General features: G+C 28.6%; 2 protein-coding genes across 2 annotated transcripts; both read right to left on the minus strand.

Moving 5' to 3' along the window:
• Positions 1-1,155: 1,155 nt before the first annotated feature.
• On the minus strand, positions 1,156-2,010 carry LOC122268283 (zinc finger protein 271-like). Its single transcript, XM_071181015.1, has one exon. The coding sequence runs from the start codon at positions 2,008-2,010 to the stop codon at positions 1,156-1,158; it is 855 nt and encodes a 284-aa protein (XP_071037116.1).
• An 8,569-nt stretch (positions 2,011-10,579) lies between these two features.
• Positions 10,580-18,571, minus strand: LOC107451294 (gastrula zinc finger protein XlCGF57.1). Its single transcript, XM_043050762.2, has 2 exons — positions 18,396-18,571; positions 10,580-14,668 (listed from the first exon to the last, which is right to left on the minus strand). The coding sequence occupies exon 2, from the start codon at positions 13,904-13,906 to the stop codon at positions 12,800-12,802; it is 1,107 nt and encodes a 368-aa protein (XP_042906696.2). The 5' UTR covers positions 13,907-14,668; positions 18,396-18,571; the 3' UTR covers positions 10,580-12,799.
• Positions 18,572-19,320: the final 749 nt, after the last annotated feature.

The raw sequence follows: 19,320 nt of genomic DNA on the forward strand, positions 1-19,320 counted from the left end.
GTAATTACTATACTGTTTTTCACACTTAAAATATACCAATATATATTTTTGCTTGTAATTAGAGCATCAGAAACAAAAATATATAAAAGCGACACCAGTGACACATCGGTGTCAAAGGGTTATGCAGTGGTCGGAAATAGTATACTACAAGCAGCGAAACTAATGAAGTCGATACCTCTTATTTGTAGTTTATAGTGTACTGTGCTACCTTTTAAAAAGAGTAGTGTAGTGAGCAGTGCAACACAAAAAGAACAGTAGTGTGTAGAGATTTCTGGTAACTACTTTTAATGTTATTCTAAGAAAAAAACAAATTTCAAATGCAACTATTATTTCAAATCTGATAAGTACTACCTCTTATTCATAGTTTATAGTGTACTGTGCTACCTTTTAAAAAAAGTAGTGTAGTGAGCAGTGCAACACAAAAAGAACAGTAGTCTGTAGAGATTTCTGGTAACTACTTTTAATGTTAGTCTAATAAATAAACAAATTTCAAATGCAACTATTATTTCAAATCTGATAAGTAAAAATCTTTACGGGTCTGTCAATGGACGCAAATAAAATACCCTTGTGTCTGAGCATAAGAATTACAAATTACTAATATTTAAAATAGTTGTTATGAATAATATGTCATTTATTGCTAGAGCTGTATCTTCGGATGCAAATGTACACTTATAAACTTTGTTATTTCAATGGAAAAAAAAACATTTTGCTGTGTAACTTACAATGTACTTTCTTTCTTGGAGGAAATAAAAGGGTATTAAAAGTTTTAAAAAATCACAAATATTTGATCATTTATTAGCATTGAAATTAAATATTCGCTGGCGAAAAAATTATTAAAAGTTTATGGTTAAATTAACAAATTCATAAGAAATAATTTAGAATAATAATAAACTGGGCCGATGAATACTAATAATTGCTCATGCTTAAATAAAAAAAAAATTTTTTTACATAACACCATTTTAAACATGGGCATAAATTAAACTCTCCAACAAAGTTTGTCTCTTAAAAATAGTGGAGTAGAGTAGTTAATGGTCACTATATTTAAAAAAAAAAGTAGTTGTAGTTAACTATATGTGCAATAAAATACAAAAATAATGTAGTATACCCGACCACTGCTCTTATACAATATAATTCTGAAGGAAAACATGAAAGTGATTAGTTTGTTGCAGCTGCTGTAGATATTACAGCACGACCAGCGTGAACAAAAAAGTGAGAAGCTAAATTAGTTTTTCGAGAAAATTTCTTGTTACATATATTACAAGAAAAAGGTTTATTATTAGTATGAACAACACTGTGAGTCTTTAAACCATTCTTTCTTGCAAAACTTCTATTACATATACTACAATTATAACTTTTTTCCCCAGTATGAATAAGGTAATGAGTTTTTAAAGTACTACTTTGTGAGAAATTTTTATTACATATGCTACAAGAATAAGGCTTTTCGCCAGTGTGGATAAGGGTATGCTTATTTAAAGAAGTGTTTCTTGAAAAACTCTTATTACATATGCTACAAGAATAAAGTTTTTCATTACTGTGAACAAGCCCGTGAGTCATTAAACTACTCTTTTGGGAAAAACTTTTATTACATAAGTCACAAGGATAAGGTTTTTCCCCGGTATGAATACGTATATGAGCTTCCAAACTACGTTTCTGTGAAAAACCTTTATTACATGTATCACAAATATAAGGTTTCTCCCCTGTATGGACGAGGCTATGAGTTATAAGATTACTCTTACTTGAAAAGCTTTTATTGCATACATCACAAGAATATGGCTTTTCTTTAGTGTGAACAAACCCATGAGAAGTTAAATGACTTTGTTTTGAAAAGCTCTTATTACATATGCTACAAGAATAAGGTTTATCACCTGAATGCACAAGACAGTGAGTAATTAATACACTTTTGCAGGAAAAAGTCTTATTGCATATGTTACAAGAATATGGTTTGTCTTCAGTGCTACTGGAATTGTGGATAGCTGTGGTGGGTGCATGAGCAAAAGTGTTACTACACATGATAAATTTTATTGGTAATTAAATGCGTGAGTAGTTAGACATAGGATTGAAGTTTATGCATAAAGACTCAAGTAGGAAGGTTAAGGTTGTTGGAAGATTCTATTTATTTATCTTCTACTTTTAGGTTGCGTTCAAGGATTTTTGTTTCTAATCTAAAAAGAAAGAAAAAATTATGTGAGCCAAGAAAATCATATTTTTAAAAAATATATATATATATATATATAATGTAAAAGCTATAATCAGGTAGATTCCAAAAAAATTGAGAAAAGTTTAAAAAGTTACTGACCTCTCTCTTTCTAATCCTAATGTAAAAAGTTCCCATAAAAATAAAACTCCAACAAAATTCTTATTTGTAAAAAGTCTTTAAAAAAACGGCTCTTCACAGAAATAATGCTTTAAAAAAGTATAATAAAATAAATTGCTTTCAAATTCTGATCCTTACAGGGTTGACTCTTTAATGTCAAAAACTGATTTTTGACATTAATGGCATGTGACTTGTATTCTGTTATTTTACTTAATTATGGTTTATCAATTGCACCTGTGGTGATCCTACTGACATATTTTACTTAAAAAAAAAAAAANAAAAAAAAAAAAAAAAAAAAAAAAAAAAAAAAAAAAAAAAAAAAAAAAAAAAAAAAAAAACGATAACAAATGTGGCAATTAAAAGTTATCTAAAGAAAAATTTATTTCAGAAATCTATTTTATTCCAAAATCTAGTTAACCAAATTAGTTGATTTTAAACACTGTTTCCCTATAGGGAAAACAGTGTGTAAAATCAAATAATTATAATTATTAATATTTTCTACATGCATCATAGGGTCAGATAGGGTAAAGTTGGTATGTGTTAAAAAATATTATCTTCTCCTTTTAAATTGAGAAAATTTGTTTAATATTTTAAAACACATTTACTGAGATTGTGGCAAGCTTTTTTAATTCAGTTTTAGAAGCTGATAAAAAATTTAATGTTTACAAACTATCTGTTTATAATCAACTTATACAATATGTTAGTTTATAATGCTGACAAACTTTCTTCCAAAATCATTAAAAAATGGCAAAAACTATTAATTTTAGTTTAAATTGGTAGAGGGACATCTAAAAAACATTGAAATTTAAGAAATTTCAAAATTCTATTTATTATGAATTATTTTCTGAGTTGGCATAAAGTGGGTTTATGGTTAAGCTTAGCTAACTATTGTATGATAGGGATATTTTTTTTTACTTATGTGTTAGCTTTAGTGAGTATCTACTACTCTATATTTTATAATGAAATAGCTGAAAAATAATTTACTAATTTGTTTACAGCTCTACATAATAATTTTAGCCCTAACAACAAAACTTCTTTAAAATTTTATATTTTAAAGAAGAATATTGGGGTAAATATAGATGCAACAGACATATTATACAATTAAAAATATTACCAAAATAATATAATGGTACAACTTAGTGAGCATATTTTAAGATATAAACGAGTTTTCTCGCAAGTTTCTACCTTTATATGGCAGTTTTTTCATGAAAAACAAAACAATTTCCTTAAAATAACTAAATTGAACAAAAATACTTCTTCTTGGGCACTACAGCCTATGACAGGCCAAGACCGTCCCAATAAGTTTTTGACATCTTGATCTATTCTGTGCCATGGCCTTCCAGTCAGTTATTCCTATTATCTTTAGGTCCCTCTCAACTGTGTCCAGCCACCTAGTCAGTGGACAACCGCTTTTTCTTGTACCTTCTGGTTTAAAAAAATTTTCCTTTTTGCGGGATTTTGGTCTTCAGATCTATAAAGGTGTCGTAGCCATGGAATGCGATTGGCCTTAGTAACATGAACTATGTCTGGTTGTTGGTACTTTTTATATAACTCGTGATTGTAAAGGGTGCGCCAATTGTTATTCTCATAGACTGCACCAAAAATTCTTCTAAGTATCCCTCTCTCAAAAATCAGCAATTTGTTATCCTCTTTTTTATTAAGAATTCAGCACTCATTACCAGATAGGATCACATGCCGTAGGAGTGATTTGTATATGTTAATTTTTGTCTTTTGTTTAAGAAATTTACTTTTTAGTTGGCTTTTTAAACCAAAGTAGCACTTGTTTGCCATTGCTAAACAGCTATCGATTTCAGTATTTATGTCATATTTGCAGGTTACAGTAGTCCCAAGATATTTAAATTCATCAACAGCTTCAAATTCATAATCATTCACATGCAAGGGCATTGCCTTAACTTGACAAAACTTAACTAAATTTACTAACAAGACTTAACTAAATTGCCTTAACTTGATTGCTTATTAACTTGACAAAGGCAACACTCAGAAGAGTCAAGTGCAGAACAAAAATACATGTCTGCTATAGATAAGAACACTTTAAATTTCCACTATATAAATTAATTTTTACACTCTCATTCATATTTCAAATAAACCAAAGATTAATCGAGTTTTTTTCAGTTTTTTTTTCTGATGAAATTGTGTAGAGTTCAGCAAAACATACTGAATCCAAAGTGAAACTTAATTTTGATATCCATGAACTTTAAATCTTCAATTTAATAACACGAAAAAATGTTGTTTTCTGTTTTAATCCTGATACATTTATTTAAGAGCATTTATACTTTTAAAACAATCTTTACAAACGTTTTTTTGTGAAATATACAATAATTTTAGAACTATAGCAGGGTAAAATTACATCAGAAAACAAGATTCACTTTTAAAATAATAGACTGTCTGATTGTATAAGAGTTGGAGTAAAATTTGCATTTATAAAGATAGTGCTTCAGATAGGCACAATAAATTCTGCTATAAGACTTTGTAAGTATTACTATCATGTAAGTATGTTGAACATAACCGAATGAGAAAATGCTTTCAAAGCAATCATCAAATTATGATATGAATAAAAGAGGGCTACAGAAAATTTGACCAGTATTTTGGACCTTTTTGACCTGAATATTTGTCAAATTATTACTTGGAAAAGCTTTTTTGAAGGGAAATTTTAATAGATTTAACAAAGAAAAATCTAAAATCATATTTTTTACAGTACAGAATTAGAAATAAGTTTTACATATATTTTTTAAGTTCTAAAACTTAATGCTCAGAAAGACACATGGAAAAGCAAAATTTGAGGAATTAAAACTCTAGTTTATTTTATACTGAACTATGAGTTTTGTAATACTGATTTTTTTCTTTTTTTTAATTATATTCAGGCAAGTCAATTCTTTTTTTTTTCAACTCTTTATGTTTAAAAAACTGAGGAAACTGATTTTTTAAAGAGCATTTCCAATGAACATTTTTCTTTCATGGTAACTTTTTTCTAAAAAAAACACCAACTTGAAAAAGTTAAATTAAGATTTTTAGAGTTAAATCCTTTGTTTAAAAATTAAGAACGACTTTTGTTTTGGTTTCTATCCAGCTTTTTCTTTTTCAGAAGACGATTTGATTATGATGCAGCAATTAAGAGGGTTTCTATTAAACTTTAATCTTCACTTTTTCTTGAAAATATGGTAATGGAAAACTGAAATGAGTAGCTTTAAAATTCTTTTGAAAATTAAGATCAATTTTTAATTTTTCTGTTTTGCTTTTGTATCTTGGTTTTTTTTATCGACATTTCAATGATAATGCTGCATTTTTAAAAGCATTTTTGATAGATTCATTTTTAGCATTAAAGTTTTGTTTTAAGAATTAAGGGGATATTTTTTTCCACTCTTTTTTTTCTCTTCAACTTTACAACTTTAGGTTGCTTTTTTTATAGTCTGTTAGTTAGTTTTTTCCTCATCCTAAATATTTCTAATTATCTTAATATCTAATTATCATCATTATCTTAAACATTTTTATTAAAGTTTTTCTCCCTGTATGTTCTATTAGTATGGGGTACACCAATAATAAAGCTAAGCTTTGATTATTTTTTAATAATGACTAAACTTGTTTCCACATAGTAAATAATATTTATGAATGATTTTCTTCTTAAAAAATGTTGCTATCCGGTAGCTGATTTTCTTGGCCAGATATTCAGTATTCGGTTAATCACAATTGGTTACTTCTCACTGTATTTAATTTGATTGATGATATGTGCACTTTAAGCCATGCACAAGTCTGTTCTCAGGGGAGAAGAAGATACGAACAATTGTAGTGTGGCAACAGGATTGCTGAGAGCAAGGTTTAAATTACAAATTTAGGTATAATGTTAAAATTAGTTAAATATATAATATATATATTTAACTAATATAACACTTATATAATGTCTTTTTAACTAATATATAATTAGTTCAAAAATTACTTCATATAATAAAAAAAATATATAAATAATTGTCATGTTCAACAATATATTACTGATTATTAGACACAAAATTTGTCTTGTGGCCCACAAAACCTATGCATGGTCTTGGCATGTGCACAATACAATTTGTTTCAAGAAGAAACATGACTCAAGAATTTTATGAGTACAACAATAAATTTTTTTCTACTTTATCCAAGCATTACTCTTAGCATAATTTTTATGCCAAAGTAAGAAAATAAAAATTTAATAGTACTCGTTTCTACATTTCAGAAAGGGACTTAAACAACCACTTACCACATTATCAATATAATCAAATTAGGTACCCATTACCACAATAAATTAAACAACACTAGCATTTATAATAGTTGAGCAATTTTTTTACTCTTCTCCAAAACGGAAGAGTACTGAATAGATAAATGATGTGTTTCAATACTTTTTTATCTGTTCAATCTTATTTGCAATCTGTTGATTTTTACAAAAATTAAACATAAATACTCACATTGGGCTGTAACAGTTTAATGAATAAAGGGATAATGAATAAAGGGATAATGCTACATAAAGAAAAATACTAATCAGATATTGCCCCAATTAGTAGCACCTAGAATTAACTTAATTGTAAGAAAAAAAATTTGTAATTTAAACTAAAGTATTTCAATCTAGTTTAATATTTAAAAAAATTAACAGGTCACAACTTACATAAATTTTTACTGGTGAGCATACTTTGAATAAACAGGATTTGTTTGAATCAGTTCTGTTGTAACATAACTAATTTAATATTTAAAAGTAAAAGAGTGCATTTCATTGCAAGAAAAATTTTATAAGTTATAATTAAATAACAATAACATTAAGAAACTAAACAATCATACAAAGAATCCGGGAACTGTATGACAATAAACTCAAAAAGTTAATCTTCAAAAACTTATTATTTGGATATAATATATAAGAATATCTTACACTGTACTAGCGAGTCACAAACATTTTACAATTTTCAAAGCTTATTTATTCAAATGATTAACTATTCCTTTTCCATAACGGAAACACGACATTCAAGCTTTGTCTGATATATAATTTCTACTTTTAGCTCAACCATATAAAGATTGCTTTGACTTACGAGTCACTTATTTCTGTGGGCACGTTACTTTGTGGGTATTTGCTAAATCAAAAAATAAAAAGAATTTACTTTTTTTTTTACAGATTTTTTGTTAGGATGAAGTCAGATATAAAATTCTTATTGGAATTAGAGTTTTCCTGCTTATAGCTTTCATGTTATAGTTTTCAAGACATGAAGTGATTGATTAACCGTGGATAAGAAAAATTGGCTACAGGTGGCGTAGAGCAGAACTCTCTATCTATGGCAGCCGTGTGGGGAGAGTTATAGAATAAGGCAATACGTTAGTTTCTCTCTTGTTTTTTAAATAGATTAAAACTTTTTAGCAGAGAAACTATATTGAACATAGCTCTAAAAGAAGGCATCATGGAAGTTTAAAAAAAAATATTTTAGACAATTAAATACGAAAAATATTAAGAAAGAGGAAAATATCGTCGTACATTCCTATGCAACTGTGAGAAGGGGGAAGGGTCAGTACATAAAACCTGTGTTCTCCCCAGATGCGAGCATTGCAATCATGAACACAGAAAAAGGCACCACTTTAAGTTTGAAATGAGAAGGACTATATCTAATGATGCTGCCTTTTAGCGAGATGTACGGGGCATAAAAGTTTCTTGTTTTGCTTCAAAGAGTGTAGTGAATAAAATTTCATTTTTAAGTGACTCACATGTCGTTAAAATATTTTCACTTTTTCTATATTAAGAAAAACGAAACAAAATACAGAAAAAAAATTTTTTTTTGAAATTGAAAATAGTAAAATAAATTCTCTTTAATGATGAGAAAAGAAGTTACTTTCTGTTATCAAATCTTCAAACCAAAAATTTTGCCACTTAAAAACTTTGCTGTATGTAACATTTGAAACTATAATAAGTATTTATTATATAAATAATTATAATAAATAAATATTTTTTTAAATAAATATTTGGTTTTTATTGCCAAGTTCATCTTTAATATCCAAATAGGCTATGGTATTTTTTAATCTAACCGCTATCAACAGTAATTCTTTTTTTTACTCCTCACTTAACATAAAAATAAAAGCATATTAGTATAAAAGCTGATAATATAAATAACAGAATTGTAGTATAAAAGCTGACCGAAATATTCGATAATAATGTAGTAATCTAATGATTATATATAAAATAAATTTGGAGAAAGTATTGTATAAAAAACGAGCTTCTAATGTGGCTAGCTTATGTAGCTTATTAAGTAAAAATATTATTGTGTTAAATAAATTTTTCCCTCCCAAAAAATTAGTGAATAATAAAAATTTGTAAAGTTTGAAGAGCTGTCATTTAAATGTTAAGAAACAAGAACAAAAAAGTTTATCATTTCATAAAAAACTTTTTTCTCTTATTTTCCATTTGTAAGAAAGTTTTTTACGCATGCATATTTATATACAAGTAGGCATTAAAAGTATATTCAAAATTAAAATCATTTTCTCATACAACTTTTTATTATATTTGATATTGGATATCATTAAAAATATTGAGATTGATTTATAAAAAAAAACGTACAAATATGATTTTGAATCGAAAAGTAAATTTTATAAATTCAATCTTGAATGTCATGAATATATGTAGTAAGATATGTAATAAAACTGCTGTTTTATCTTATTATATAGGAACGGAGTTGGAGCATCAAAATTTATCTGCTCTAGGTCTTTGGAACTGAAAGTGGTATTTTATTGGACTCTGGAGAAGATGTAGTCGAATCACTTGTAAAATGAAACATTTATGATGATATTTAAATACATATTTGTTATCCAAAGATAATTCCATGTAAAATATAACTTTTAGTAAATATTTAATATGTTTTAATATTATAAATAATAATAGTCGAAAAAATTTCGAATTGTTAGATGTACAATATTTTACATCAATTCAAAGAATGTCATTTTAAATGGCAAAATCTGAGAGAAATCAGTCAAAAAAATTCTAAGAAATCGAATTTTGAAAAAGTCGCATTATTAGAATTCGATTCCTGAGGAACTATTCGACCGATTTCTTTAAAACTATGTAAAAAATTGTATACCTAAGAAGTAAAATTTTTTTCGACTATTATTAAATTATAATATTAAAAGGCATCATATTTTGCATGGAATTATCTTTGGAGAAACAAATTTCATAATTGTGTACATAAGTTCTTCAATTCACTTAAAAAGTTTTGAGATATGGCGAAATAAGCAAAAAGTATAACATTAAGAGCTCCAAACCTTGGACCGCTCTCTTGAGCAAACTATAGGGGCCATATTTTTCAAATTTTGGGGGTCAAAATCCAAATCCGTCGAGAAAAAGATATGTTTATATAGAAAGTGCATTTTCGTGCCTGATTTCATAACTTTAAATATCATCTGCAACAATTAATTAGCATTTTTGCGGTCCCCCCCCCCAGTAACCATTAAGATTGAACCTGTAAATTCGATCATTAGACGAAACAAATTTTGTATTCTGATATCGAAATGGTATTCCAGCAGGCATTAATTTTTAAATTATCTTAAAATAAAGCATTTTTTGTCGCCACACAATTTAGTTTAGCGAAAACTATTAGCAGAGGAATTATTTTTTGCTTCGATTACTTAGTGATTAAAAATGAGCAAGTCGCTTCACTAAGTTTAAATTTCTAGCTAAATAGTAGTTTCGGAGCAGTTGAATAGTTAATATCGATTCGTTATTTAATATGCAATTTTCAAGTTGCTAGTTAATGTTCCGTCATGTACACATTCTTCCATCTTAATTGTTCTCAGTATCGATAAAGGTTAAGTTCTAAGTGTACTGCCATATTAAGTTGTTAGCAATAAAACGAATTTTGGCAAATCTCCTTGTAGCCAGAGTGAATTATAATTCATGAACATGAGATTTTCTGCCTCATGAAAAGGGAAGTTGCGATACCAACACTACTTTTTACTACAGAGAGATCCTACTTCTCGAGTTATGACTAAAGAGAATTTCATCCCTTGATCATTTCTTTGTTTTCACTCATCATTTTCTTTGTTTATATAATAAGAAATCTAGTCTACAGTTTATGTAAAGCACTGAATAGTAACCTCCCTTTCTACTTTTGGAAAATTTAAAAAATTTGTCTATCTTGTAAATTAAAAACATTAAAGCATAGAAATATTTTTTATTTTTTCCCACAATAGTAACATTTAAAAGCTTACACAACGATCCGCGTGTGTCGAGTAAAAAAAAAAACATATCTGCCAGAATAACTCTAACAAAAAAAGCTTTTATATTTATTTAGAAAAGTAACAAGATAATTTACACAAGATGATCAGTATAATATGTTTGATTTTATAACAAATTAATAGATATCAAACTAAAGATGATGGGCACAAGATACAGTAAAAATAAATAATGTAACAAAAGTAATTCAAATATTTGATTAAACGCAATAACAAAACAATAATATAAATGTTCAAAAAAATTTTTTTAAATATAAATAACAATAATTATTACTTTAAAATAATAAATCTTGAATTTAAAGATTATGATCTTCCTTCAATTAATAAAATATTAAAACACATATTCTTCTTTTTTAATGCTTCTTCTTCTAAATTACAAATTGAATTATTACCACAGAAAACAATAACAAGTGAAAGTAATTAATAATATTTTCTTCAGTTATAATTTATTTCTGTTTACAGAAATTCCTAATAAAGAATCAGGAAACTGATAAATTTTTTGCATGATGACAAAAACTGAGGAAACTGATGCCAAAACTGATCATTCTCTAGTCATGTAAACATAACCAAAACTAACTTTATGATATTTGAAATAACTAAACACAGGGGGGGGGGATTTAAATAACCACAATGGATCATATTTGTGCTACAATGTTTTTACAGCATAGTTGTCATGAGAAACTATAATTAAATAAATAACTACAATAATAATAAAAAAATATTAGTTGAATTTCTTAGGCAGTATTCAAGTTTCAAAATTAAAGAAAGTTATGGTAAGCTTGAAGTATAAAATATTATCATTATGAGGATAAGGTACATTTTGTGCTATGTATGAATATAGCTAAACAACACAAATAAAAGTACAGAAATCTACTTTCTATAGTTTCAGCTCAACAAACAAGAACTTCCCTCAGTGTCTAAACACAAAATGACAGTAGAAAAGTAGCAAGACAAACATGCTGCAATACGAAAAAAATTTGTTAAACTAGTAAGGTAAGAAAAACAAGATATTGAAAGAAGAGAGTTTAAAAAAACAAGGGTGTGGTCGTTGGATGAGAATCTCAGGGTAGAAGGTGTAAAATTTAAATTAGAATAGATTTCAAAACATTGGAAACATACTAGAGAGATCATTAACTAAAATATATTTTCAATACATGGAATGATGAACTAAATTGGTAGATGAAGAGCAGTGCTGAATGATTTCAGTAGAGGAAAACTTTAAATTATGATTAGAATTCCAACTATGAAAAGTGATGAAAGATTGCTTAATTTAATAATAATTTTACTTTTTAAAATCAGAAATATATTTATGAAATTTTTAAAGCTAAGCAAAACACTGCTATAGTTTTGGAATAAAATTAAAAGGATTAAATTTTTGTACTACTATGATTTGTTAAAAAGGGTAGTTATTCTTTAACATCCATCAGACACAACAGAATCACATGTTTTTGCTTATAATTTAATGTTTTCTGTTTTACATCAAATCTTCATTGTTTTATTAAAATACTAACAACTTTATATTCTAGGTTTTTAATTAAATTAATAGCCTTGCAGTTTAAATAAAAACTTATTTTAACTAACAACTTATTTTAACTAAAATACTTATTGCAATACTGTAATATATATAAATTCACACAGTAATAGAATGATATAATATTTTAAGTTTTCACTGATATGCCAATGGAAATGCAGTCATTTGCAATATAATGTGAACTGTATATACGTAGCCATTCACTGATGTAAATATATATATTTGTCTAATATTAATTTGAATAAAAATTTAAGAAAAATTAAGTTTATAAATACTAAGTCTATAGAGTAATATTTACAACACTGAGGCCTAGCTCCTAATAAATAAAGTTTAGTGTAAATCATTTGAAGAAAAAAATATTCACGTCATTTGAAGAATAAAAAAAAAAAATGAATAAATTTAATGCATAGTTTTTCAATAGTGCATTTACAGAAAGTAAAATAATTTTAATTTTTTCATAAATAAGTAAGTATAAAGATGTGATATGTAGCATCAATGATTTGAATATCATCCAGAAACCTATTTTAAGCATGTAGCTTCAAATGAAAAAGCAGTTTTTTTTTTATTCTCTGTAACTGATAAAACTCACTTTTTCTGGGGCAGATTTATCTCCCATTTAAAAAGGAAGAAAAACTTTTGAACCCTGATTTTTATAACAAGCATTGTGAAATTGAGGGTCAACTACAGAGTAATGGATCACTGGGAAACATGGTTTAAGATGCTACAGTCTCCCTACCATCTTCTTCTTGGTCAGTTTTTTCTACATTGGAAGACACTTGCAAACCAGCATCTTGAAATTTAGAGATGGCTTCATGGATGGTTGAAGAGGCTATTACCTCACTGTCATGCTGAGTATTTCTGTGGCGTGTTAAATGGTGCTTCAGAGAAAAACTTTTACCACATATCTCACAAGAAAAAGGTTTTTCATCAGAATGAACCACACTATGAATCATGAGACGCCTTCTATCTGGGAAACTCTTATCACATATGTTACAAGAATAAGGCTTTTCACCAAAATGAACAAAGCTGTGTTTAGTTAAGTCATATTTCAATGAGAAATTTTTATTACATATGGTACATAAAAAAGGCTTTTCTCCCAAATGAACAATTTTTATATGGGTAGATAATGAACCATTTTGAGAAAAACTTTTATCACACATAGTACAAGAATATGGCTTTTCTCCAGTGTGGGTAAGTTTGTGGTTATTAACAGCACTTCTAGCTGAAAACTTTTTATCGCATATATTACAAGAATAAGGTTTTTCCCCAGTGTGAACCAGTTTATGTCTATTTAAGTCACATCTGTGTGAAAAACTTTTCTGGCAAACAATGCAAATAAAACGTTTTACACCCGTATGAACAAACGTGTGCTTAGTTAAGTCACTTTTTGCTGAAAAACTCTTATTGCACGTAGCACAAGTAAAAGGTTTATCACCAGTATGAACAAGTTTGTGAGCCATTAAACTACTTTTACGAGTAAAGCTATTGTTACATATACTGCAAGAAAAAGGTTTTTCTCCAGTATGTACCAGGATATGAGCCATCAAACTAGTTTTCCAGGAAAAACTCTTATTGCATACATTACAAGAAAAAGGTTTTTCACCTGAATGAACAAAACTATGATTTTTTAGAGTACTTTTTTTTGCAAATCCTTTATCACATATGTTACAAAAGTAAGGTTTTCCATCATTATGGGTAAGTCTGTGAGCAACTAAATCCTTTTTCTTAGAAAATGTAGCATTACAAACAATGCATGGATAATTCTTCATGGAAGGTATTAGGGTCTTTGCGTTAATATACGTATTTTTTTTAGTAGACATGTTTCTATAATAAAGTTGGTTTTTCCTGAGTAGAAACAAGCTAAACTGGTTTTTAAAACACCTTTATACATAAAATACACACGTAAACCACTATAAAAAATTTTCCATGTCAATTTTGAATATGCATAAAGATACCAAATAGATTACTTACTGTAAAATTATTCATTACAATTTTAAAATCAGCATCAATATCTCACAGAAAACAAATTATAGACAAAAAATAAAACATAATAAATATATAAAGTCAATACATAGTCTAAGGACTAACAGAATAAGATATAATTCTAAACAGTCATGGAAATGGACAAAAGTTTCACATATAATTTTGTGAATATCTTTTTTTTTCTTTCAGGAACAAGATGTATTCTTAATAATCATACAAATGCAACTATGAGTGACACATAAGTGTAATATATATAAAGCCAACAAAAATTTCAGGGAATGAAGATTACTTAACTTTACTTAGGTATTGTCACTTGTCTTTGAATAATGTATAATCATCGATTGTCATTGATTAGTAATAAAAAAAAGAAAACCACTGGACACATTAGAAGATATTGAATTTTTAAATACCAGTATCCATAATATAGGCAAGCAGTATATTGTTTGAGATAACTACTTCATTTATAAGACAGCGATGCATCATTGCATTGATTTGCTCTTAGCAATATCAAAGTGGGAGCAGAAAACGAACTTATTTCACAACAGGTTTTGATACAACATGCATCTCCTTTTCTGTTTACAGGAATTTTTTACATTAATCTGAAAAAAGAAAAATATTGTTATTCAAAAAAATTATTCAATAAACTATAGATGTATATGTAGATTAATAATTTTTTAGGAATTTTTACATTAAAATAATATAGGTTAAATATAATGCCAGGACAAAAAAACATTTCTTAAATTTAAAAAAAAAGAAGAAGGTATTAACCCCTTAACTGCCGCTGGTGTATATATACGCTTTCCCGAAGTACGATGCTTCGCATTGCGCTGCTATAAATAGAACTACACCCCCGACTTGACCATGCAGTAAAATGATCTTGAAAGTGTTCGCCAATGAAAGGGTTTGCAATGAATGTATGTATTACCAATTTCGGAGGAGGGGAAGGGGGAATGCTAAAGGGATGCGTTGCAAAAGTTATATCACAATATTTATTGCTTGTGTGCTCCTAATTGAGTAAGGTCGGGTTTATTCTTCTTTTGCTTTCATTTCCCGTGTATATTCGTCGAGAATCCCGCTATCAGTGCAATGAATGTGATGTTGGTTTATGTGTCCAACCATGTTTCAGGATTTATCATACAACAGCTAAGTTTTAATATCTTTTATATTGTATTTTTATTCTTTAATTTAAGTTTTGTGTTTTCTTTTTTTCCTTTTTCTTCTCTTGTGAAAGTAAACTGTTTTTAAATTGCAAAACGTGCATCTTTTTCCGCAACCAAAACACCGCGTAACAAAGCGCACTTGAGTGAAAAATGGTGGCACTGGGGAGTGAATCAAGTAAATTTTACTCGGCAGGTAAGGGGTTAATAAATAAATGTGGCTATATTATATTATCTAGTACAGTGTAACTTCTCGTATTCAGACGTCCCTTTTCTGGAAGGGTCAATTTCGAGGACACTTTTAACAATCAAAATAAACAAACATCTCTTCATCTTCCCCTTTCTTAAAAAAAAAAAAGAGGTCTCTTGACACGTTTTTTCGTTTTCTAGCTTCTAGTGATTTATGCATTGAACCCTTATATCGCCGGGAAAGGGAGATCTACCAGGACTGTCGAGTGACCGTTACTGATGCTACTCCTCTGCAATGCAGGACAAAAGGAGATTTGTTTTCCAAAGTGCGCAACTGAGTCCCCTCCCCTGTTCTTTCCCATGCAGCTGGGTAGTAAAAGAGGCATTTCCTGGAACCTTTTTATTAGAGTGTTAGGGGAAAAAAATACTGTGGAAATAGGTTAACACGGCGAATGTTAATGTGGAGGGGTAGTAAAAGTGGAAAATTTGAATAGGACTAAAAGGACAAGTTTCTTTCTTTAGAATTGACATGAAAAAGATTTCAAGATTCCCTTCAACTGAAATATGAATTTGACAATTCTCCCCCTTTTAAACCAGGCGAAATTAATATACACCTCCGTAACGTTGTTTTAACAACCACTAACCAGATTCTTTCAGTTACACAAGAAAAAATAAGAGAGCCCTATCAGCATGCAGCGCCTTTACACTTGTTTGATAGCCAATGATCAGAGAAAATAAGAATTTGTCAGTTCCTTCCCCATCCTCAACTTGAAAGATCTCCTCTTTAAGCATATTTTTTCTATACAAATAAGGAGGAAATAAATTTTTCTCCTCCACCTACCCACCTCAATGAATGACAGTAATTTCGGCTTCTTGTCTGAATCATTCTTGTTCAAAATGGTGGAGAGAGCAATTAATATTTTCATAACTGTCAAATTTTTTTTGCTTTCTATATTTTAAGCAATAATTATTTTTTTTTCCCTAATATTTTGTTTTTGATTGATTAGATATCATTCTAATACCAAAACATTATTGCCTGTAAAATAATGTTTATTCAGTGTTTTCATCGCAGAGAAAAAATGGGTGAGAATTTCTCACCCTTTCTCAAAAACAGGGTGAGATTTCAAAAAGTTAAGTGAGATTTCTAAAAATTAAAAAACAAAAACGTAAAGAGACATGAAAAAAATCATTTCTTTAATTATAATACATTTTTAATATCTTCTAATTTTTAAAGCATTGAATATTTTTGCTGCATCATCATATGGAAAATGTTCTATATCTACTTTTTCATCAGCTATTCTAATTAGGTAACTCAAATGCGTATTTGTTTCGTTTTGATCGTTTCTACCCACATTTGTTTCATTTTCATTTGTCCGTTTCGGAGTAGAAGATATTGCCTTTACAAAGTATTTGTCCATCTTGCATTAATGCGCAAAAAATTTTAACGTCTTACATGAAGAAACCTTACCTACAGTAAACACGTGGTTGCAGAGAAATGCGTTCTGAAAGAGGTTCGGAGGGATGGTGTTCTGTAGTTCTTAAAGATTCTGAACAATACTGGTAAACAGGGAAGCTAGATAATGGGGCAGATGTTGAAAATAATGAAAGATCCAGGAAGAAAAGTGAAACGGATTTCATTCTAATTGGCGCAATGAGAAATTTTTTACAAAATGCGAGAAATTCGCGAATTTTGAAATTGGTTCATAGAATGCGCGAATTTCTCGCGGTAATCATTTTTTAATGCGAGAAAAGAAAAAAATATGCGAGATTCTCGCGTTCTCGCGCTGTAGTGAAAACACTGGTTTATTCATTTCTTTCTTCTTAGATTCAGAGCGTTTTAAGCTTTGTTTACCTTGGGGTCTATTATATAGAAAAATCTATTACCCGGACTTCTGGAAATCCCACTGATTCCGAAAACGCGACTTTCCACTGTATTATATGTAGAATTGACACCGGATTCCCTAACAGCTCAATATCATTTTACGACTTGAAATTATAATAAAATGATCGAAAATTGAATTTCATAAAATCATATTCAAAATATTGGAAATTGAGAGACTAACAAAAAAGGGCAGAAAAAACTATGCGAAATTATGATGAAATCCTCACAAATCAAACACTTAGAAAAAGTGATACTTCAAATTAAAAATGCGCAAGTCATAAAAACATATTAAACATATCAAAATTTGAAAAACCATAGGGAAACGGTTAAAAAAACTATTAATTACTGTGGAAAAACAATCAGAAAACAACATAGGTTTACAGAAGCTCACTGAAAATAGGCCTTATTTTAAGTATATCGTAGTGCGTAATTGAGTTCAAAGGGCATGCGGATGGAAATTTTTCATTTAAAGGTCAACCGGGACGCACCGCCGTGCAAATCTCCGCCTAGAATGAACTCTGCATTAAGTAGGCCGAAAATTTTTATCACTGTCCAGATCAATATTTTTTCAGATATTGGGTATTTCCCCATAATCTGAGGGCCATAAAAAAAACTATGTTCATTTAGAGAAAGTACGTTGTGACTGATTTCTTAAAATATGGATATTCACGACCAGTTAATTAAACAAGGAGCCAAAGTTTTTTTAACTTTCACAAAGTTAGAAAAATACTGTAGAGGTTTTCCTAGGTATGGCTTAGAGTTATACCCTTCTAGTTAAAGTGACTCTTTTTTCGGAGTCCTATGGCCCGGTTTGAGGAAAAACTTGTCGCTTTCCCTTTTTACATGCAGGGAAAATACGGAAATCTTTTCCCTAAATTTAAATATAGTCGACACTAATTATTATAAGCCAAATTAGGTCTTTGAACCATTCAGATCGCATCTCAGTATGTAAAAATCTGACCGAATGAATTAGATCGAAAGTTATTCAGGTATTCACTTTCTCATTCTGCGTTTTGTATAAAATATTATGTTAATTATGAAATTAAATGATAATAAAATCAATAAATTATTTCGTAGAGAATGATTATTATTACATACCGTACATTGAGGTAGCTTATAAGGTCACTATAATTTAACTAAATTAAATTAAACATAAAAGCCTTGTTTGAGTTCAAAAGAAAGTAACTAGCTCTGATTTGACATTTCTAATCGACAGTTTAACATCAGTTTTTTAACTTCAAATCCGAATGTAAAATATAAATAATTTCGGAAAGCTGAGTAAAAACTGGTTTTGTTTTGAATAGAAATATCAGTTTTGATATTCTGCCCAGGATTCAATGTTTGCTTCTAACTTGTATAATTGATTTAAAAAAAGGAAGTTATAAAAGAATTCTTGCAATAACAAAAACAGGCAGCTGGAAACGGATGTACAGGTTGTTTGGTTCTGTTCTAAAAAGCAGTTTATGAAAGCACACTAAAATTTTTCAACTGGGTTTTATTTGTTTTTCATAAACTTACTTACGTTAACATTTTACGAACAAATTGTTTGTTTCATATTTACGGGGATATTTACTGAAGTTGATTAACAATGGTTTTGGTTTATCGGCTTATCAGATGTGTGTGCATGAATAATCGCTCACGTATTGAGTTGTAATGTTCGATTGTATATCTATTTATAAAAGCTTATTTCCGTGCTAAATAGTAGTTTTTTGTAATCTAATAAATCTGTTTATTGATTAATGTTTGAAGACATCGACAAAGTGCAAATTTTTTCACTTATATTTAAATACTAAGTCAACTCAAACAATAATTCAGTGATAGTGACAGAATATGGAATCATTAATATTATCATAAATCATTCAATAAAATTATTTTTGTTATTGTGCTTGAATTCAATCGTTTTTCTATGAACATATCTGTGAGAAAATAAACCGCATTAAAATCATCTTCTAATGGAGTTCTGTTACTTATTTTAATTTTAAAAACAAGGAGAAGAAAAAAATAAAGCAAAAAGAAGTTTGCT

The sequence above is a fragment of the Parasteatoda tepidariorum genome, chromosome 5 (genome assembly GCF_043381705.1).
Source record: "Parasteatoda tepidariorum isolate YZ-2023 chromosome 5, CAS_Ptep_4.0, whole genome shotgun sequence".
Taxonomy (NCBI): Eukaryota; Metazoa; Arthropoda; class Arachnida; order Araneae; family Theridiidae; genus Parasteatoda; species Parasteatoda tepidariorum.